The sequence below is a fragment of the Lissotriton helveticus genome, chromosome 10, assembly GCF_964261635.1.
Source record: "Lissotriton helveticus chromosome 10, aLisHel1.1, whole genome shotgun sequence".
Lineage (NCBI taxonomy): Eukaryota > Metazoa > Chordata > Amphibia > Caudata > Salamandridae > Lissotriton > Lissotriton helveticus.
In genome coordinates, this window is record NC_136071.1 from 188983469 (window position 1) to 189006567 (window position 23099).

Genomic DNA, 23099 nt, shown 5'->3' on the forward strand with positions numbered 1-23099 from the left:
CTTTGGTCCTCTGTGGGAGCCTGCTCTGAAGCCTCATTTTCAAACTCCAAAGCACTACCTCACCAGTAAACTGCAAGGAGATGTAGTTGGCTGAAGACTTAGTGAGTGGAATAACTCCGGAACCAATTTTCAACATGGTGGTGATCCTATACCACTATAGTGAAGTGAACTTGGTCTACTGGAACCCCCCTGTAAGACCCACATGGAAATAGCATTGTTAATCTGTCTTTATCTTACTGAATTGCTGGCCATTATTATTGCTGTGTATGGAAAGGCTTGAATATCTCAGGAGTTCTAGTGGAGGATTAAGAGCATCCTTTAGCACCTATCGCAAAAAGATGCAAATTTGAAGCATAGATCAAATGCCGCTCTGCCGATTAGCATCTCTGCAAAACATTTTTGGGAAAACTTCAAAAACCGAAATCAACTACAGAAATATGGCAATGGAGGTATATCGTCCGATGCACCAACCTTATGTCGCCAATCTGTGTTAATGGCAAATAATGATAAGGATTTGGAGTCTAAGCGCATGCATTTTCCAGCCACACTTGAAATTAGTAGATTTGTGAATTGTGTAACAAAGATAAACAGCAATCTTGATAGCACACCTACAGGTCGATATATACTACTGTCACAAAATCAAGTGTGAACAATGGTGTACTTTGCATTAAAAATTGTGTTTTGTAGTTCTAAGGTAATACAATGGTATATACACTAGTAACACAAATTCACATGATATATTCGTATAGGTGACTCGAGAAAAGCAAGGTTTCATGTGTGAAGTCCAATTAATTAAGCCTAATGAAAACTACTCCAATATCAAAACAGTCTTTGTATCCACATAGAGGGGTATATTTACCATCCCTCAGGCCCACCGGAGCATCACTTTTTTCGACGCTCATGTGGCACAGCGCCATTTTCCATATTTACAAGGTGGCGCTAAGCACTCTGTGTCACCACCTTGTAAATATGCCCCTTTCTGCTGCAGTCCTCTGCAGCAAAGGGGCGTGCGATGGACGTTGCTGTGGGCGTCCCACCACAACACCCATTGCTTTTTGATGCTGCTCCAGATTTACAAGTGAGGCAGAACCAAAAAGTAATGCCATGGAATGCCAAGCATTAGAATAGCGATACAAGAAGAAATTATTCTCCAGCACACATTGAAGGTGCAAATCACCCTAATAGATTGTTTATGTGCATGAAGGTGTCCCTTTCTGCATATAAACAATCATCCCTGCAGTGCAGGCACCCTTGCAACATTGCAGCAGGGTGCCTGCGCTGGCACTAGGCAGCTTTTTTTGCACCAACACTTGGGAAAACAGTGGTGTGGCGTATTCTTGTGAATATGGCGCATCCCTGCGTTTTGAAAATGTCAGAGCGCTGCACTGTCAAATGTGGCGCAGCTCAGCGCTCCAACATTTTAACATAAATTTGCCCCACAGTTTATAATTCTTTAAAATAATTTGAGAAAACCACAATTAGTTTTGTGCTTGATCGAAGTTAGGTCCAAATTGCAAGTCATAGGTAATGTCTGTTCTTGCATCCAATTGAAGACATATATTCCTTGTTAAGAAAGAATTGTGAAGTTACCAAGGATGATTTATTTAATAATGGGTTTTGGCCAAACCAATGAGGAAATGTGAACACAGCCGACACGTGCTTCGTTCCAAAAGTGGAACTTGTTCCGGGTTTCCCTGTCATTAGAATCATCTATACATTTTTCTGGTTCTACAAGAAAGGTACAGGTAGACTGACTGCACTGTGATTACTAACTGCATTGTACTACGTTCCATAAAAAAACACAAGAAATAAGACATCTCCAAGTTGAATGGAATTTTACATCTATTTTCTGACTTGACTCAAGCCATGTAGAGACTGAGGAAAATGTTTTATGTAGTCAAGAAGGCTCGTCTGGAAAAGGAAATCAAAAACATGAAGTTCTTCCATGTATGGCTCCAGATCCTTCCGGAAGGGTAAAGTTTTGTATTTCCTCTTATGGGACTAGATTAATGGCTTGTGCACCACAGAACCAGGAAAGGCCCATGTGTGGGAAAGTAAGTATGGGGGAGTACAAAGAAGCTCAGCAACTCGAGCAGTGAGCCTCAAGAGTGTGGGGTATTTTAGGGCCCGAGGGAACTTAGTTACATGTGAGTCTACTGCAAAGCCTGAGACCCTCCCTTGTGAGTGGATTACCTCTGCTGTAGGTGCAGAATGGTGGGAAACCACACTTGGTAGATTCAGATAAAGACGATTCTAGTATATATCAATATGTTTTGGCCCTCAGTGGTTATTCGTAGAAGAAAAGTTGTGGGTCATCCTAAGCTGTAGATCATTGACTAAAGTTCAATCTTCCCTACATTTGACTTTATAGTATAGGCAATGGACGCAGCAATTTGAGAGACAACATACATTTTAAAGAAGATTGTATTATACTGGGGAGTGGAGGTGACACCAGCTACCCACGCACTCATAACCAGCAGACTGGACTACGGAAACACCCTCAACGCCAGAATCAACAAATCCCTGTTACGCAAACTCCATACCATCCAAAACTCTGAGGCCAGACTTGTCCTCGGCACCCCGCATCATGAGCACATGACACAACACCTGCAAGACCTCCACTGCCTCCACGTTCGAGAAGAGAGTATCATTTAAGCTACTTAGCCACGCCTACAAATCCCTCCACAACATTGGACCCGAATTTTCAATGAAAGAGTCTCTCTCCATGTACCCAAAAGAAGCCTCCACTCTGCCGACCTCGCCCTAGCAGAAACCCAGTGCATCCTCAGAACCAGAGCAGGTGGAAGGGCCTTCTCATACGTTGCAGCCAAGGCCTGGAACGAGCTCCCAGCCAACGTCGGGTGCAACCCCACTTTGCACACCTTCAGGAAGAGCCTCAAGATCTGGCTTTTGGGCTGAACCGGAGCGGCACCACCCCCTCACATTGAGACCCTCACAGGTGAGTAGCGCGCTTAAAATCCCTTGAGTGATTCATTGATTGATTGAACCCCACTGTGATGGCCTGGATGAAAAAAAGACGTTACACTCTCAACTGTATTGGGAAAGCCTGTGGTTTGTTTGGCAGGGATAAACATACACAATTGGACTAAGCATGGTTTAATAGCACTCCAGGGGTATCGTGATATTACTCATGGACATCTTTTGTATAATAATGCATCCCACAACATGTGCTATGCTGCATTATATTATACTGGGAACAGTGATCTCACCAACCTATATCTCTCACTCAAACTTGCAGTCAATTGTGCTCGACAGATTGGCTCATCAGGCTACCTTAAACTGCCTTACTTTTGGGAAGGGACTTCAGTTAGATCATGAAAAAGAAGTAGGAAAGATTTCCTGAAGCAAGCACATTGTAACCTGTACAGGCAAGAGTAGGGCAGCGTGTGGGTAACTGTCTATCAAGAACCTTCTACGTGAAGCTCCCATCATACACCTATTTTATTGCCATTCCTTCAGTCAGCTGTTCACCCTTTCAGATACTCAGTCATTTCACATTCAGTGGGGGGATTGGTGGGGGTACTTTGAGAGCTGTCTCTTTCCTCTTCTGCATTCAGCTTATTAGTCATTTAAGGCTAATCTCTAATATAAACCAGGAGTCTCTCACCATAGATATGCAGATTTCTTCCACCACCAAGCACTCAGGCACACCTTTTTTTCTAAAGGGTCAGGTGAGGGACCAATGGTTGCAGCCAACGCAGCTTGATTCTCCTTTGGGATTATAACAGCACAAAAGGAGACCATTCTATATTGGATTTTTCCTTTTTTTGGCTTAGGTTGTAAGCCCCATATACAGTGTGCCATTGATTGTGTAATGTTACTCTCTGCGGCACTATTCGCAACCGCACTACTCACCCCCAATATTCCACCCCCAGAGGACATTGTGTACAATATGCACAATTATGAGTCTTCTTGATGACATTTCATGCACTCCCCAGTTGTGTAGATTTTGTTTAGAATTTTGAGAATGAGGGACATGTGGTGTAGTAGCTTAAATTGTGTGAAGTGAAACCCTGCATTACTAGACACTTATGATATCCCAGAATCCAGCTCTACTCTGCACCTGTAAACAGCACACCATTATCTTGTACCCATCTCCCCTGGGCGGTCAGTGGGTGTTGTATGTGGTCTTGAATATTTTCTAAATACATATCAGAGACAGATCTTCCACCATGAACCTGATTAGTAATGGACGTCATTATGATGGATTTCGGGGGGGGGGGGGGGGGGGGAGGGTGCCCTCTGAAGCATTTCTATATAAGTGTTGCAGCTCTTGTGGTTCTACCAAACATAAGAACTTTCCCACCCTTCACCTGCCCTCTTCAAATGTTATGAAGGTGTCTCCCTTTAGTAGGTCTCTTACTGGTTGACACCCAATCTCTAGCTTCCTTGCAGCCTTCACCTCTCCGCTAAGCTTATAGAGATGTGGATATACTCAAATTACTGCCTCCAAGCCAAAGGGAACTCATTTCATAATATATTAGCTACTTGATCCGAAATCTGTAACATTAGCAACACCAAGTAAGGAGTGCCTCTATCAGCCCGTATGAGTATCGGGTATGCACATTGCATTACAGCATCCGTGAAGCATGCATCCAGTAACAGCTGGTCCTGGGTGGGTGTATTATCAAGCCACTGAGGCAAATGCTGCAATTGAGATGCCACGTAGTAGCACTCAAAAGGCGGGAAGGACCACCCCACACTGTTCATATGGGTATTGCATCTGATAGAGTCTGTGTCTTAATGGAAGAGACGGAAAAGGGCCAACACTTCCACCCCTTTGTTTTTAATATCATTGCTGTGCACCTTGACCCTACCCTCTCAGTTATTCTCCCCTCTCTTGGGGGACCAGCGCTCATATGATACACAGGGCATGGCCATGCCACACCCTTATTCACATTGTCGTGTGCAAACATCACCCTATGTTGTGCAGCCCCAGCTCTGCTCACCAGCACACTTTTCTTCTGTATTTATCTGCATCAGGGAGAAGAAGGGCTCCAGACCCAAAAAGTCAGCACATCATAGCCCCATCTTAAATGTCCATGTGAGCCCTCTTCAGGCCATTGGCATTCCTCCAGGGCAATTAATCCCCTCTCACTCTCACGTCAGAGGGGGAGGGTCTCATCCTCCATGGGATTCAGGCCTACTTCCACCCATCTCCTTCTAATTAGGCACCACTGACATCCCCAAGGGCCACTGAAAAAGTCCCCCAGCATTGCCCCTGGAGTGCAGCACGAACATGGTCCACTGCTGAACCTGGGTCAGGTGTCTCTGGTTGATGGGTCTGTATAGCTACAGCGGCCCAGGATTTTGTTCAGCAGAGCCTCAACATGAGACAATATTCGTGGTAACCAACATAACTTGCGATAGGAGGGCAAAGTTAGGAAAGAAAGTGGGATGATAGGTTGTGTAAGGTAAAAAGAAGGATGAGAGAAAGGAGGAGAGTGGGGCTGGTGGCCCAAGGCAAGTGTGGGGAATGTGTTGGGAAATATATGCATACGGTATCCCAGGCAACATCATACTAAAAGTGTTGGGCAGGGGAGTACTAACAAAGGGAGTACAAGGGAAGCATGAGTATGTTTTTCGTAAAAGGAACCATGGAATCCACGGAATCCACTCTCACACAAAGTCATAGGTTAAGCAACAATATATTTGGATTTCACTGAACCTAAAACAGAATATTGGATTTTAGTCTCTGCTTAGTCCACTTATTTCGCCCTATGGTGAGGAAAATTGGCAGGTAGTATGGCAAAAGGTGCCTTCCCTTTAATTTGCCAGACAGCGAAGACTTTATGATGCTCTGCAGTGTTACTATCAAGAGTAAAGGTGTATAGCATCATATTCCAAATTAACGCTCCGGGCAATTATGATTGGCTGTGATATTCCCTATTTGGAATTCTGGCGTTTGGAATAAAACAAAGAAATTACCATAACTACGGACTGCTGGATTTACTTTGGAATTGACATTTGCTCAGGATAAGATTTTGTTTGTATTGCACTGATGGCATGACTTGCAAATTTCAGTGGTTTTATGTATTTGGGTAAGAGATATTACTCGTTTTTTAACTGTGTTTTTCCAGTGAATTTCATTTCTTTAAAATCTTGTACTGAATTCCTACCCACTCTGTACATGCTTTGGTCACTGTACAGCATGACTTGTGGGGCCTTACCGGTGGTCAGTTCCTGTGCCCAACCTGTCACAAACGCGCAACCAATGCTGTACAGAGGGCAGATGGGCACTGGGGCTAGCTTGGGTCCAACACTCCCGTCAGGTATATATATATATATATATATATATATATATATATATATATATATATATATATATCACAAGAAGGCTCCTGCCGAGATACTGGGACCCTAAGAGGGGTGGCGAACACTCCGGCGGACAGTGCCGGTGATCATATATCAGAAATCCTTCAGCAAACTTCACTCGTACTCTCTCAGGAAAGGAGTCTAATGACACAATTGCTGGAACACAGGTTTATTCCACACTTTTTTTTTTTTTGCTGTGTTTCAGCAATTGTGTCATTGGACTCCTTTCCTGAGAGAGTACGAGTGAAGTTTGCTGAAGGATTTCTGATATATATATATATATATATATATCAAACAGAGTCCTGTCCGCCAGAGATGCAAGGACGGTGGAAAGCAGGCAAGGACCTCGTGCTTACTCCCAATTCAATAAACGACCTCCACTTCTGTCTCCGTGGTAAGCAGTGAGAATTCTTTATTTATAAATAAGTCGGCATAAAACTAACAGGGACTAGTGCCCTCCATGACGCGTTTTGCTCCACATGGGAGCTTGATTATATATATATATATATATATATATAGTTGAAGGCATCTGCCGAAACGCGTCGACTGTCCTTTTTGATTTGCACTGATGGTGTTAAAGGAATAAAAAAAATACCTTAAGTAAACTGCTGTGGACTCCCTCTGTGCCGTGGATACTCTGGTGGGGATCTTGCCGAGTTATTTTGAAGATATATATATATATATATATCCCAGTTTTGTTTGTGCTCCTTCTGTCTCTCCTTACCCGCGGCAGTTGGATCGCCAGTTGCTGGCGGAGCGCGCCGGACCTCAATTTTCCCATTTGCTTAAGTAAAGCGATCACTCAGGGGGTTATTTCGCCAGCAGTTCTTCTATTTTTATTCAGTAACACTTTTCACCTGACACAGCAGGCTTGCTCACACAAGCCTACTGTGTCAGGCGAAATGCGTTACTGAACACAAATAAAAGAACTGCTGGTGAAATAACCAGAGTGATCGCTTTACTTGAGTAATTGGGAATAAAAAAAAAAATATATATATATATACTGAATATTGAAATGTGCAATAATGGCGAGGTCTTTGTTTCTAAATGTATCAGGCTGGGTGAGAATAGACTTAAACCTCCTTTGGTCATAAGAGCTCTCACTGAAGTCCCTTGTGTGGGCTCTAAACTAGCAGTCCAAATAAATTTTTCTATGTTCACACAAAATGTAGGCCAATCTATATTTTTTTTACCATATTTTTTGTGAATAAATGATATCCTTAGCAGAGGCCGACTCTTACATCAGGCGGCGCCTAAATAGGATTTATAAAACATCAGTATTGTGAAATAAACGTTAGTTTATTTTTACTGTAAATTCTGTAGCCTCTGGAATTTCAAAACAAATTAATAACTTTTGTAACCACGGAGTAATATTTCAAATAAATAGGCATCAATTACCAATATAATATAACCCCTCATGCTTAATTGGATGTTTTAAAATATTAATCATCTAGCGGTAATCGGGGCTGACTTACCCAGAGCTTATAATGACATCATCGGATCTTCCAACAAACCGGAAGTAGCCATCATCGTCCTTAACCCCTCTGTCTCCTGTTAGATAAAAACTCCCACGGATTGTCGCATCAGTTCTCTGGGGATCATCCTATAGGAAGGTTTTGCATTTAATAATTGATCATCAACTTCCACACCATTAAACTAACAGCAGAGAGTATTAGGATGTATTACACTCAGCGTGGAGCAATATTGAAAAACATACAGAGAGTCAAATCCAAAAATATTCTTGCATGAAATACAACAGCGGGTATTAGCCTGCTTCTCTCATTTTAATAGCTCAAATTTGGCCTCACCACATGTGCTTGCTCTGCTGCCCTCAATGTACCACATTACACTGCACACAGTGCCTGTCCTCCACATTGCCTGTCTCTTTGTGGAATAATCAATTTATATTTATGTATTTTTATATATCTCAATCATGGCCTGTGTGCATTAGAGCACTTTACACTGAAGCTTAAACAAAATCCAGATGAAGTTGAGAAATCAGAAAGGTAACCATACACAGAAAATCTATAGCAATGATATACATCATGAGTTTCAAAGGATTCAGGAGGGTAAGTTTTCTGAAGTTTAAATAAAAACATGAATTCCCACCTAAAAGTAAAATACAATATTTTCTTATTTTGAATTAATAATTCTTAAAAGTGATTTATAGAATTAATCAAAAGTAATTGAATTGCATTTTAATATGAAAATGTCACACTGATTTTTAAGTTAAAGGGTACTAGCATATCTAATAATTAAATAATAAATGTATACTATTTTTTGATTTTTTATACCATTAAATGATTTTAGCAATGATGTACATTATGAGTTTCAAAGGAGTCAGGGTGGTATCCATGTGGAACAGCTTATGCAAGAAGCTTCCCTAAGAAGATGTATAGAAGACAGAAATGTTGACACTCCTCCTGCGCAACCTCTACAGCGAATAAACCTCACCTCGCTACTGAAAACTTGTTGCATTATTATTTACTGAACTCCTATAAAAAAGGCTACTCTGTTAGTCCAAATATGAAGTGGTGTCTTTGTCCTGTGGGTATGTGCCCCTCGAATCTCTTCTGAGTTTAAAACCGCAGGATTTGTTCTCTGTTGTTTCGATTATCCTGGATCTACAGGAGTTGAACGCATAAGCTTTGCCTAACCTAGGATCTTCACGAAGGCAAACTTATATAACACTGTGGTAAATGCATTTATCCAGTAAATACTGGATTATGCAAATTATGTTTAACTTTCGGCCTCTGAACAATTTCCCCTAAGGCTTTAGCTCATCCAAAACATGTAACAATTTCCCCTAAGGCTTTAGCTCATCCAAAACATGTCTGTCCGTGTGGTGACAGGTATTGCCAGTAGAGTGCACATCACCCCTGTGCTTACATTGCTCCCCTGACTGCCAGTTCATACACGAGTCATGTTTAAGGCTATGACAATTTTGCATGTCTGTCCTCACAAAATGACCGGCTTTCTTTGTCTCAAGGTTTGCACTCCATTGCCTCCCAACTCTCAGGCCAGACAAACTGTTGGCTTTTTTAACCCTCACCCAAACCAGAAGTTGCCTCCTTCAGGTGATTGGCAAGCACTTGCCCTTTTAACTTATAGCGTTCTTTTCCTGTCATCTCAGAAACTTTTACTATTTACTGTCTCTCATGGAGCCCAGAAACGTATTTGAATGTAGTACTTTATAAATAAAATTAACATATGTCAGACCCCATTTAGGGGGCCACAGAGTAAGTATGAGGCACTGGGTCTACTCCACAGAGGCTGGGCTGTAAGCCCCTGATATCCTGCCCTATTATGGGTCTTCAAAACGGGGCAAAGTACAATCCCCTCAGAACTTCACTCTGAGTGGTAGCAATGGCGGGCAGTCACAGGCTGCTCAGGGAGGTAGCATTGGGTTCTGCAAACTCAAAACTCAAAATATACCTAGCTCTGCAGTAACTGATTGTCCAACTCAGTGCTTTACTTTGTTAAAGAAAAGTACTTTAATACACACAGGCACAATTACTTTACTGGCGCTTGGGCTACTGTGTCTTGGGCCTTGGCCCGCTTTACTTCCTTCTACGGTTTGTCCCTCCTTGGTACTAATCAAGTCCCCCTTTTAGGTTTGTTCTAGGGCAAGTGCACAGGGGGCAGGTTACCCCTGGTGATAGGTAGAGCATTCAGTTATTTTAAAACAGTTCCTGTTTCTCACCACAGCAGAGATACTTTAGTCCTCTTTGAGCAGCCAGCGGGGCCTCGCGGCACAGATCCTTCTTGAGCCCTCTGCTGAGAAGAGACACGCCAACTGAAGGCTTCTCACACAATCAGCATTGATATGATAGGCACAGAGGATATCTTTGCCCGGAAGTCCTTGCAAGCATTCAAGACTCATGCAGTCCTTCAGTTGATGACAAACCAGTTTGTGTGTCATGGCCATGGGCTATGGAGGTCAGCCTTGTCACATTCCTTGCAGTGCTATAACCTCACTTCGAGCAAATTAGGTTAATACTACTGTAGAATCTTTAACTTTTTCTACATTTAAAATAAATATATAAAATTAATTTAAGTTAATATTTGACATAAAAATATTTTTAGAATTTGTTTGAGCTAAACAAACATTTTAACTTTTTACCGTACCTAGGTAGGCTCCACAGTTGGGATCGAGACTTTCCTATAGTAATGTATAGGGCAAAGTTTATTCAACATTATAATAAATAAGGTAAAATGTAGCTTTCACTCTGCACTGCAACACCAGAAAGGCACCTGGACAAGGGTGACAGTAATATAAAAAATGTTTATTTAGGGATATGGCGCACTTTTTAATGAAGAACAACATAAAAATACTATAGCACTATTAGCTTAATTTTTAATTACATTTTTTTTCAATTACATATATTAAGTTAAATATTAATTTTTCTGAAGTTTAAATTAAAAAATAAATTGCCACCTAGAGTAAAATACAATATTTCTACTATGCGTTAATTAAAAGTGATTTATAGAATTAATCATAATAATTTAATTATATTTTAATATAAAACTGTCACATAAATTTTTTAATTAATGGGTACTAGCATATATAATAATTAAATAATAAGTATGTGCTATTTCTAGGTTTATTTTAACATTAAATAATTTTTATTCATGTTTTAAACCATTTTAAATAATATAATTTTGTTTACCGTTATTTCCTATGGGGGTTTTCTTTTAAGTCACTTCCTCCATTATTTTCTATTGACGGTGTTGCAGTATCAGTGGTTGGCCTTGTGTTGTGCTGATCTTACTACTGTTTGTTTCTTTGGAGTAATAACCTACCCTCAAAGATACAGCTCCACACCCTTTTTCAGGGGCTGGATATACATATAAGTCCATGCTTCTGTGCCTCATTTCTTGTAGAAGAGTGTCAGACGTTCAGGCTTTAGACATTTCTCACAGAATTTTTACTCCAGATGGGGTTACGTTTACTTTGGTTCGGCGCACAAAGTGCCATACTAGGTCTATTTCCTATCCTGAGTTCCCGGATTCCCCGAAGCTTTGTGTGGTTCGTTGCCTCAAAGCTTATGAGGAAATGACGGAGGAGTTCCGTCCTCCTGGAGAAAGGCAACTCCTCATTTAGCATCGGAAACTCTTTAAGGCGGTTTCTGTTGGAAAGATAGAAGGTCCACGACAAGGTTATGTTCCAGGATAAAGTTTATTCTCAGACAGATGGAACAGCTTAACAACCACCGACTGCTCACAGGCACAGTCCAGCTCCAACTGATCACAGAACTCAAATAGAACATTCTACGTTCTAAGAAGCTTGCGTGCTGAGAAGCACACAAGCAGCATACAACACACCTCCCTCCCCTAAAAAAAACAAAAAAAAACTTAAGCACAAACATAATCATTCATTTTTACAGGTGGATGCGAAACACGTAAACTTCTTCTATGTACAGAATCTGCAACTCTTTGCACAGACTCATCTTGAGCAACAGGACCAAATTCGACAACACCATGATCACACAAAACATCAGTGTTGTTGACAAACTCCTGTGGACCAAGAGTGGTGACAACAGGTACATCAGAATCAATAGGCAGAGTCTTCTGTGAGCTTTGCATAGCATTGAAATCATCCAAAAACAATTGATCATTATCCTCAACATAAATATGAGAAGAACATTTCTTAGAATTCACTTGTCAGATCTAACAACAGACACACGTCTAAAATTCCAAATTTTCCCCCCTTCAACACGTACAGCCTTACTGAATACTTCAATCACTTTAACAGGATCCGACCACTTAGCCCAATTCTTAGCAAGTGAACTTCCAAATTTCACACGCACGAAATCACCAACTTTGACCTTGCGGCGTGAAACCCTTTCCGCAGAACATTTACCCATTTTCTCTTGATAAATTTTGACACGTTCTCTCATTTTCTTGACATTAAAACCAGACACAGCAGAGTCATCAGATTTTAACCACCAAGGTAACAGCTTTGATCCAGCTTTGCGACCCCTTAATAATTCGAAAGGAGAACACCCTGTTACAGAATTGGGTGAGATGCGATAAGTAAGCAAAGTGGCACATAATGCTTTTTTCCAATTCAAATTATTCTTAACGGCTAACTGAATGGATTCTTTAACAACTCTATTAAAGCGCTCGGTCTGACCATTGGCTTGAGGATTATAATTGGAAACCCTCTTGTGAGAAATACCATGTTCTTTAAAAAATATTTCAATCTCACTGCTAATAAACTGCGTTCCATTATCAGAAATAATCTCGGAAGGAAGACCCTCACGACTAAAAACGTTGTTAAGAAAATCAATGACCTGACTAGAGGTAATTCTTTCAACAATTTTAACCTCTGGCCATTTGGAAAAATAGTCAATTAAAACTAATCCGTAAACCTCTTTACACCCAGGCACATTTAAAGGACCAATGATATCAATCCCTAATCTTCTCCAAGGTCCTTCCGAATACGCAATACGAGTGATCGAGGAGGACAAAGGTTTCACACTTTTGTCACTATTGGAACAGGGTTGACAATTCCTGACCCATCTATCCACAAGAGCATCCATAGAGGGCCACCAATAGTACTCCCTTAACCGCCTCTTGGTGGTAGACATGCCCATGTGGCCCTCGTGAGCAATCCTAATCAATTTTTCCCTGACTGAAACAGGGGGAATAATTTTGTCACCCCTGGTGATAATGTTGTCAGAACACATAAGTTCATCCTTAACCTTGAAAAATGAACACAAATCGCCTGACAACTTCCTTTCTTCGGGCCACCCACACTTCAGATAGGTATTAACCAAACCCAAAATATTATCCTCTGACATAGCCTCCACCCAAATATCTTCATTGATAACTTTTAAATCATCAACATCTATGTCTTTCATGGTGTAGGCTACGTCACATTCATCAGAATGTTCATCATCCTGATGAGGTAAAGCTAATCTGGACATGCAGTCAGCATGCACATTGAGTCTACCAGGAATATACTCCACGGTGCATCGATACTCTTGCAATTTGGCCGCCAACCTGGCCAAACGAGCTGTCAAAATCCTTCCACCACCCGCAGCTAACATGCTCACCAATGGCTTATGGTCGGTTCTGAGCACAAATTTAGTACCCCACAAAAATTGTCGGAAATGCTGGGCTGCCCAGGTACATGCTAATAATTCCTTTTCAATTGTTGAATAGTTATACTCAGCACCTTTCAATGTTCTTGAAGCATACGAAATAATACTTTCTTCACCAATGCCTTTCTGCATAAGAACTGCCCCCAAACCAGTATTGCATGCATCAACTGAAACAATACATTCTTTACCCACAACAAATGGTTTTAAGAAAGGTGCAGAACAAATTTCCTTTTTTAACACATCAAATTGCAGTTGCTGTTCATTACCCCATGAAAACTTTGCATTTTTTTTAAGTAAAACTCGAAGAGAAGACACTTTAGAAGCATAATTTCTTACAAATTTGCTAAAATATTCAGTTAAACCTAGAAAAGAAAACAATTGATCCTTATTGATAGGGGCAGGGGCTTTTGAAATACTGGCAATATGATTGAATTTAGGTTTAATACCTTCCTTGGAAATCTCATGCCCCAAATACTCTACCTTCTCTAGTCTGAATTTGCACTTGGAAAACTTTAAAGTCAAACCTTTTGATTGTATCCCACCCAAAACAGCTTTAAGATTCTTATCATGTTGCACAACATCACTGCCAAAGACCAGAATGTCGTCTTGGAATGCAATGGCACCCTTACAGCCCTCCAACACTTCCTTCATTAAGCGTTGAAAAACAGATGCGGCACTCGCAAGACCGAATGGCATACGTAAATAGCGAAACATACCCTCAGGAGTAACAAAAGCTGTTAGATTCCTAGATTCCTCATGTAGAACTACTTGGTGATATGCACTAGCAAGATCTAATGTGGAGAATACACTCGCACCAGAGAGGGTGGAAATTAGTACATTAATTTTCGGTAAAGGATGCATGTCAGTCCATATCTCTTTATTGAGGCTGCGAAGGTCCACACATAAACGGAGCTCGCCATTAGCCTTTAAAGAAAGAACAATAGGGGAAACCCAAGGAGAAGACTCGATGGGTTCGATGATATTAGATTTAACTAAATCATCGAGAATACCTTTCAATTTGTTACGATATGCCAAAGGTACATTTCTGACCCTATGCCTTACAGGTACTGCATTGTCCTTAGGAATGATTTTGTGTTTAAATTGAGCATATTCACCTAATTTCTCATCGAATACACTGGGGAAATCTTTTTTAATGTTATCTACAAATTCATTGTCACTAGGGGTTACAATGCAAACAGGCCATGAGATATTCGGGTCAATATATACAGGAGGTGAAGCATTAGGCTCTAGTTTGATGCCCATCTCTTTCTGGTGGGGCCAACCTAAAATCGACTCCCCTTTGTTAGCAATATAGATCTTAGCTTGAGTGAACCTGTCCTTAAATTCTACCTTTGCCCAAAAGAAACCAATTAATTCGATTTTATGGCCCGAATAACTACCAGGTTTGATATCAGGACACGTGAATTCTCTATTGGGCCACAATTCCTCAAAAATATCTTTCCCAATTATAGAATACCATGCACAGGAATCCACTAACATGGAAACTTCCCTTCCATCAATGTAAAACAAAGCAGATGGAAAACTTTTGCAATCATCAGAAGATATACATGAAATACAGTTGAACTCACTGAATTCTGCATCAAACTCTTCTTCGTCTAATGAAATACAATTTACTTTTTGAGGTGAACGACACATTTTCCCAAAATGACCAGTTTTTTTACATTTTACGCAAATCCTATTTAAAGCAGGACAACTTTTAAAATTCCCCACATGGTCAAAACTTCCACGTCTATAACATATAATAAATGTACGTCTATTATTAAATCTATTTTCTTTCATGAAACCTTATTTTTTTAAAGTGGGGACAACAGATTTCTTTTGAAAAGCTTGACCTTTGACAACAGAAACTTCAGGTATAGACTCTTGGATCTTGACTGAAAAACCCTGACTCTGACTTCTTATTTCAGTCACGAACTTCTCTGATTGTTCGATACCCTTAGCTATGTTAACCACAGCTTTAAGCGAAGTTTCAGTTCCTAACCACAATCTTTCTTGTATCTTCTTGCTTTTTGTCTTCATCATAATTTGGTCCCTAAGAACCTGTTCATAGTTGATAGTGTCGAAGGCACAAGATCCAGCCAAAGCACGTAACGCAGATATATAATTCTCAATGGACTCGTTTTCTTTTTGTGCTCTTGAATAAAATTTAAAACGTTCCATTACAGTGTAGACTTTTTTTCCAAATCTAATGGTAAGTTGCTTGACAGCAATTTCAAAAACATCAGTTTCAGAGTCAGAATCTTCCAAGGGAGGCAAATCTGATAACTCCTTGATGCCTTGACCACCTAAAGACAACCGTAATAAATCTAACTTCCTTTTGGACGAACAACCATCTTCCTCTAGAACACTGACGTAAGCCAGGAACATGGGATACCACAAATCCCAATCCATTTTGGGATCACCTGCCACTGGTAGAAAATGCGGTGGAACCATAATGTTTGCCATGACTGTTGACCAAAAATATAAATTTGTTTTAATAAGTAGAATAGTTTATTTGTTAATAAACTATTATAACTGTAATACATTTTGAATTTCTTAAAGTATATATAAAAAGAAATCTTTTTTTTTTTTTTAAATATTGCTGTTCAGAAAAACTAATATTCTTCTTTTTAGAAAACTATTGTTGAAACGGAGAAAATCCCAGAACAAAAAACGTTTCTAAGACAGAAATGTTCTTTAAAACATGCTGTCCGCCGGCTTTACAAATTCTCCCAAACTAAGATGGCCGAAAACGTGAGAAAACGTGATAGCGTCACTCCCACAATGCTCTGCAACTGTGACGATCACTCAGAGAAGGATATGCCTGACGATTATGAAGCAGAGGGAATGATGAGCCTCAAACGTTCTGATTGCGCAGCAAGAAAGGCGAGGTGCTCGAGCCCATTCAAGTAAGTTACCATTATTTTGAAGAATAACGACGTTATTTTAATCCACAGTCTCCCACGTTAATATTGTATTTTAAGCGTTTGCCGTGGTTTGTATGTTAATTGTCTGCCGCGGGTGCCATCAAGTGCACTGATTTAAAACTGCCGCAGAAACGCAGGAGTGTTTACACTCGAAATTACTTGAAAAGGTTCCCAATTAATAGAATAAACAAAGTTTTTACAGCCGCTGGTGCTATCAAGGCACATGTACTTAAGCAGCCGCTGGTGCTATCAAGGCACAATTAACAAGTATGAAAATCTTACTTTAACCGGAGCACAAAGTGAACGCTGTTCCTCCTTGAGTATCCTGAATTCTTGCAAGGTCGCTCCCACTGTCGCCAATATGTTGGAAAGATAGAAGGTCCACGACAAGGTTATGTTCCAGGATAAAGTTTATTCTCAGACAGATGGAACAGCTTAACAACCACCGACTGCTCACAGGCACAGTCCAGCTCCAACTGATCACAGAACTCAAATAGAACATTCTACGTTCTAAGAAGCTTGCGTGCTGAGAAGCACACAAGCAGCATACAACAGTTTCCTCACCGGCCATTGCTAGATGGGTTCGTTGGATGATGCAGGAAGCTGGCATTAGCCTTAACCAGTTTGGGTCTCACTCCGCGAGAGGAGCGATGGCCTCGAAGGCTTTCAGTCTAGGGGCGCGTTTGGAGGATATCCTCAACGCAGCCGACTGGTCCTCAGATTCTAAGTTCAAGAGGTTTTATTTTAAACCAATCTTGAACATGGCTCATTTGGTTGTGGGCAAGCTTTGAACAAGTATAATCCTCGCCTCCAGTCCTGACATAGAATAAAAAAATTCCTAGCTAACGTAACGGAAAGTTTCAATTCTATTAAGGACTCGGAGGCGAGGATTATCCCGCCCTTTCTCTCCTGGAGGAAATCCCTCCATGTATGACAGTAAGTAATATGATTCATTCAATTTTTGAGATTTTGGCTTATTCTGCACTGTTGGATTTGCATGTGATGGCTGTTCAGTGCTCCTCTGGTAATTTGTTTCCCTTGTCCTCAGGCTCGGACTCCAACAAACAGGATTCCTGAAGAGCAAGGAGAAGGTGCCTACGCGCTCCGAAAGAGGAAGATGGGACACTGTTGATGGACTATGGGGGGCTGCCTGAGCACTGATTGGACATTGGATATATTCTGTGATTGGTTGTTACCATGTGTTTTGTTTGACTACATTTTTCCCATTGTTTCATGGGAAATGTAGTGTTCTTGTATCTTCGCTGATGTTCATTAAAGTGAAGAAAGAAGGCATAATCCTCGCCTCCGAGTCCTTATAGAATTGAAACTTTCCATTACATTAGCTAGGAAATGTATTATTATATGGCAAGACTTTAAAGGTAGATCGCTTGCCAATAGTTTAGGGGAAAGCAGCCTATTCGCATGGTGGTTCAGTCCTGGATGAGTTGGAGTAAAGGATGGCGTGACGTGAAAGATGAAGAGTGGAGAGTATAGGAATGTGTTGCATGGTCTGCTAGAAAATAGCAGGGTGGGTAATGTTATGAAAGGAAAAGCATCTGAGCAACATTTCTCAGCTCCCTCTGAGTTGGTTAAACTCTCCCAGAATGCAATGGAAACATTTGAAGGAAGAATTTGGGATTCAAACCGTAACTGCTGGGAAAAACTTCATAGACTCCTGGTTGATGTGGTGCGGCATGGAGGAAAAGATTCTAAGGCACCCGAGTCTGGTGTGAATGTCAAACCAAACACCCATTTCTCTGCGAGGTGAATGAAAAGTTTCTCTGAGACCATGTTTGAGCTTTATTTTAAATGTATATATCCATTGAAACGTTAGTTATACATTTAATTATTTGTTCTATTTCGTTTTGCATTTTGACATTGTGTATTTTGTTTTCTTCAGAGAGATGTGTGGTGTATCAGATTCTTTGAGGTCTGTGATTGTTTTAGAATGTTGAAGTATGAACAGGCCTCTGTGTTCTAAGACAGACAGTTGGTGGAAGCTGTTTGTGAGGTGCTCCATGGATAATAAACTCACCTTTCATCTGATGTTTTGGTGTCTTCTCTATTTTATTCTTTCACACAAAATATTTGGCGATTCCTCTCCGACACATTTGTGCTGAGAAGAGGCATGGGACAAGGGTGCCTTTAGTCACACCTGCTCTTTGCTCTGGCAGTTGAACCACTGGCTCAGTTACTCCGACAGGATGCCTGCATTGCTGGCTTCAGATGGTCCAGGGAAATTAATTATGAGGTCTCCCTATACGCTGATAACCATTTGCACTACATAAGTAATCCTGAAAGCATTTATATGGAGCAGTGGTGCTCCTTGTGGCCTTCAACAAATTATGTAAAATCGACATATGATAAATGATTTTCAATGATCGAACAAGTAATACGCGATTTTGTAAAATTGGTTTGAAGATCTAAGTTGGTCATAAAATCAATAAACGCAGACACTAAGAGGCGCAGTGCATTGGGGGTCTGAGCCATTAAGCAAATCATTATTATATAGTATAAACAAGAGTGGGGCAAGCACACAACTTTGTTGAACACCCCTGCCAATCTTAATGTCCCTGGAAACATTTCCGTTTTCATTTTCATTTAATCTAACTCTAGCTGATCCAGATTTACGAGATGAGCACCTCCGTGCACCATCAAGACCAGACACCATAAGGTCTCTACCGCACAGACGTACCCGTCTGTGTGTGCTGCCCTCATCTTCTCTCTACCGCACCTACGGCCTGATTATCACCCGTCGACCAGGTTGGAATTATCACCGGTAACTAGCAACCCCTTTATACGCCTGTTCGCCCTGATGAGTCACAGGAATCCCCCTGTTAACGAAACACGTGTCGGCTGGCGTTGTAATTTCTGAAGAATATCTACATAAAGCAAAGTGTTTTTCACACCACCGGTGTCGACTTATTGTTATGTAAATCGCACGATGGCGGCTGTGTTCTGCTAAGGCTCCGCGATCGGGCTAGCATCTTGCCCAGTTCCAGCGATCGCCGGGAGCCTCAACATTCAGGTTTGGCACCCGGAGTGCCCCCACTTCAGGCGGCACCCCCCGGGTGAGGCGCGGATCGCGCTACCGGGCGGAATCTCCAGTGACACCTCCCACCGGAGCCTCGCGCCGAGCTACAAAGTGGTGGTCGTGGCTCCGTTCCTCTGATACCTGCGCCACTGTGCACCTGGGTCCTCCGATCGGCGGCCCTGAGCGGTGCGGCCGGCCGGCCGCCAGTGATCCGAGCGGTGAGACGCAGCCAGCCCCGTGATGGGAAGCCGCGACCGGGCTCTCCATCGAGGTCACATGTTTGGGCGCAAGATGGCGGCTGCAGCCCCGGGACTCCACATCACCAGCGCCCCTTCCCGGAGGGGGGATTGACCCGACTCCTACATCTACCCAACCTGTCACCGCGGATTGGCGGTCACCCGCGGTCACACCTACTTCACGGCGCCGGTTCATCCTGACGGCCGCAGTTCTTCTTGGCGGTGAGTGCCGGTCCCCCCGGGGATTCCAGCTCCAGTGCCCCAGCTGCCTCCCGTACTCTCCGGGGCTCATCGGAGGACACCCGCCTCTACATTCCCTGAACGGGTGTGCGGGCCCAGACATTCCTGGACCCACGGGCAACTCTCCGGGTCGTGGTGCCTGACCCCAACATGGCGCCTACAGGGACCCAGGCACAGGGCTCGGCGCGGGCTGCCACATCCCCCTTCTGAGAGCGGCGACGCCCCCGGATCAGCGGCGGCCACCCGCCACAACGAGGACGACCCACCACCGCACCCAGACCCCTGGGGCCTTGCCACTTGACCCCTGACCCCAGTGAAAGGTGCCTGGACTACTCTGAGTGCCAGGGAGGGGAGCGGGAGCCTGTCGCCTCCACACAGCCTCATCTCGGGCGGCGAAGGGCCCCTTCCTGTAGAGGAACTCGACAGTGGGGTAAAGTTCCCAGATCGTGCGTGCCCGTGGATACGCACATAACCCCCTACTACGCCACTGAAGCCACCAGCGGCTGCGGACTGCCGGCACGCTCCGGATCTGGGCCCCCCTGGTTCCAATCCCCCATGAATCTGGACTACCAGGTGGTTGGAGCGGCCTGGCCATGCCTGGGCACCTATTGTCTTTTCTACCGGCACCCTTCTACGGCACTACGCACCGCTGAGGTGAGACCACTGAGTGGGCGAGCCCCTAACCACCCCTGCACCAACAAAGACCGCGTAACCAACCCCCACCGGGTTGTTGTCCGCCCCAGCGAACTGGTGTTTGGTGGCCCGTTGGTCCCTGAATACACAGCGGTACAGGGCCCTTTCCATCGGCCTCATGGGGAAACCGAAGGGCTCGCAGGTGGCCGCCATCCCTTAAAACGGCCCCTGGGAACATGCCGCACACACGAGCCTGGAAGCAGGTCAACACGTCACACGCCGACCCCACTTTATCGGCGAAACTGGACCAGGTGCTGGCAGCTATAGAACTGTCTCGACTCTCAATGGAGGAACGATTAGGTGTCCTGACGACAGACATCAGCCTGATCCGCGACGACCATCGTAAGCTAGCGGACAGGGTGAAGGAGGGGGAGCAAACTGTGGCCGCACTACAACCCACGGTGAAAACTCAGGGGACGGACCTGCGGGAGGTCCTGCGCCGTGTGGCGGCCCTCAAAGAACGCACGGTGGATTTGGAGGGACGCTCGAGGCGATGCAACATCCGCGTCCTGGGTTTGCCGGAGGGAATTGAGAACTCAGACCCCCTGACCTATATGGAATCATGGACCAGATCGTTCACCCCCGAATCGGAGCGCTCGCCATTCTTCTCTATTGAAGAGCCCACAGGGTCCCCGCCCGGAAACCTAAGCCGGGTCTCCCTCCTCGGCCCATGCTGACCAAGTTCCTTCACTTCCGAGACCGCGATGCGGTGCTTCGTGCGGCCCGAACGGCGGGTCCCCTGCAGGTGGAGGACCAACAGATCATGGTGTTCCCAGACTATGCCCGAGAAGTCCAACAGCAGAGGTCTACCTTTCTGGATGTTAAGAGACGCCTCCGCGCCAACGATATCCAATACTCTTTACTGTTCCCGGCCCGTCTCAAGGTGCTGCACAATGGAAAGTCCATATTCTTCACCACTGCGGATGAGGCACAGGACTGGGCTGAGCTTCACTGTCCGTTGATCCCCAAAGCCGGGCCCCAACGAGAACACAACAGTAATTCACGTCGATCCAGGAGACGGGGCACGAAACGTACCCCGACGGGCCTCTCCAAAAGCCAAGCATCCTCCCCCTCGGGCTCACCCGACTTTACGCAAATCATACGGGAGAGACGGGACGCCTTAAGGGCGGTGGCTGAACTACACCTATCTCCCCCTGCATTGGACCTGGAACACCAACCGCATCTGTTCACCCCTGAGAAAGACCGAGACAGCGATGGCACAATGTCGGGATTTGGCTCAATCTCTTCCCCTCTCATGGTCGCACAAACAGTGGACGCTACCCTGGCCGGACAACCTGGCACCTCTTCATGATGGATGGAAAGACAATTACTGTATCCTCTTTTCTTGATCGTTCTATGTGTTGTTTGTGAGCCAAAGCTGCATCACCAATTGACTGTGTGCGCTCGCGCGCGATAGACACATCTCCTACAAAAGCCAGATCCGCGCACATGCCTAGCGGTAACACATGCTGCCACCCCCGCAGAATTCTGTTGTATTTCTCCCCTAGTGGGACACAAGTTTGGATATGCCACCCCCGGTGATATATCCCCTGTATTGGGACTGTTTCCCACCCTTGGTTTTACCTGTTTTTACTCCCGACAGTCCCCCCCCCATACCTATGGAAGCATGGCGCGCAGGAGCTAACGCGAGACACATGACCACACTGACCGCGGGGACAGCAGGGGGGCCCCGATCGCACACACGACCCCTTAGTAATGACGGCTCCACGTTCGGACGTTAATGTCCTCACACTAAATGTACGGGGCCTCCACACACCCAGTAAACGCTACTTCGTCTACTCCTACATAAAGCGCATGACAGCTAGTATTGCTTTTACAAGAGACACATATCACTGCAACTGAATTAGGCCGGTTACAGGCCAAATGGCGGGGGACCTTTTGTGCCACGACATACTCAGCATTTGCGCGCGCGCCTTAATATGGATTAGGCCGGGCACTCCCTTCCGAGCACTCAGACAGGGAAGGCAGATATGCACTACTAGAGGGACTCTTAGATGGACAGGGAATCCTCCTGGGTAGCATTTACGCCCCTAATACTGAGCAGGATAAATTTTGGGATCACCTTACAGGTGTCTTGGCCCAGTTCACTACCGTTCCTTGGGTCTTAGGGTGGGGACTACAACTGCACACTGGATCCTACTTTGGCCGCTCACACCCCCCCCCTGCACGTTCCCCAGTCCCCCGGCAGGCGGAGCTATTCCAAGCATGGACCACGCACTGGGCGCTTACTGACGCCTGGTGACACTTACACCCTCATGCCCGCATATACTCATTCCACTCGATACCCCACAACCTTCGGGTCCGCCTGGACAGGTTTTTATGCTCTGCACCACTCCTCCCTAAAATGATCTCTTCGGACTACCTAGGTCAGATCATCTCGGACCATGACGCCCACATATTACGACTGACCTGGCGCCCCCCGAACCCGCCCGTCCCCACTTGGCGACTCCCTAAGGACTGCTTGGCAGACCAGGTGTTCAGGGACTCACACAAAAACTGCATA

The 23099-nt window shown here is 44.0% G+C and overlaps 1 protein-coding gene across 2 annotated transcripts in view; it reads right to left on the minus strand.

The window, feature by feature from the left end:
• The window catches only part of LOC144786124 (acyl-coenzyme A synthetase ACSM3, mitochondrial-like), a 413227-nt gene that overhangs the window by 69448 nt on the left and 320680 nt on the right, over window positions 1-23099 (minus strand). For both annotated transcript variants that reach the window (XM_078665090.1, XM_078665091.1), the window contains exon 11: window positions 7812-7939. In XM_078665090.1, coding sequence (XP_078521216.1) covers window positions 7812-7939 — 128 coding nt within the window. The remainder of the gene's footprint in view (window positions 1-7811; window positions 7940-23099) is intronic.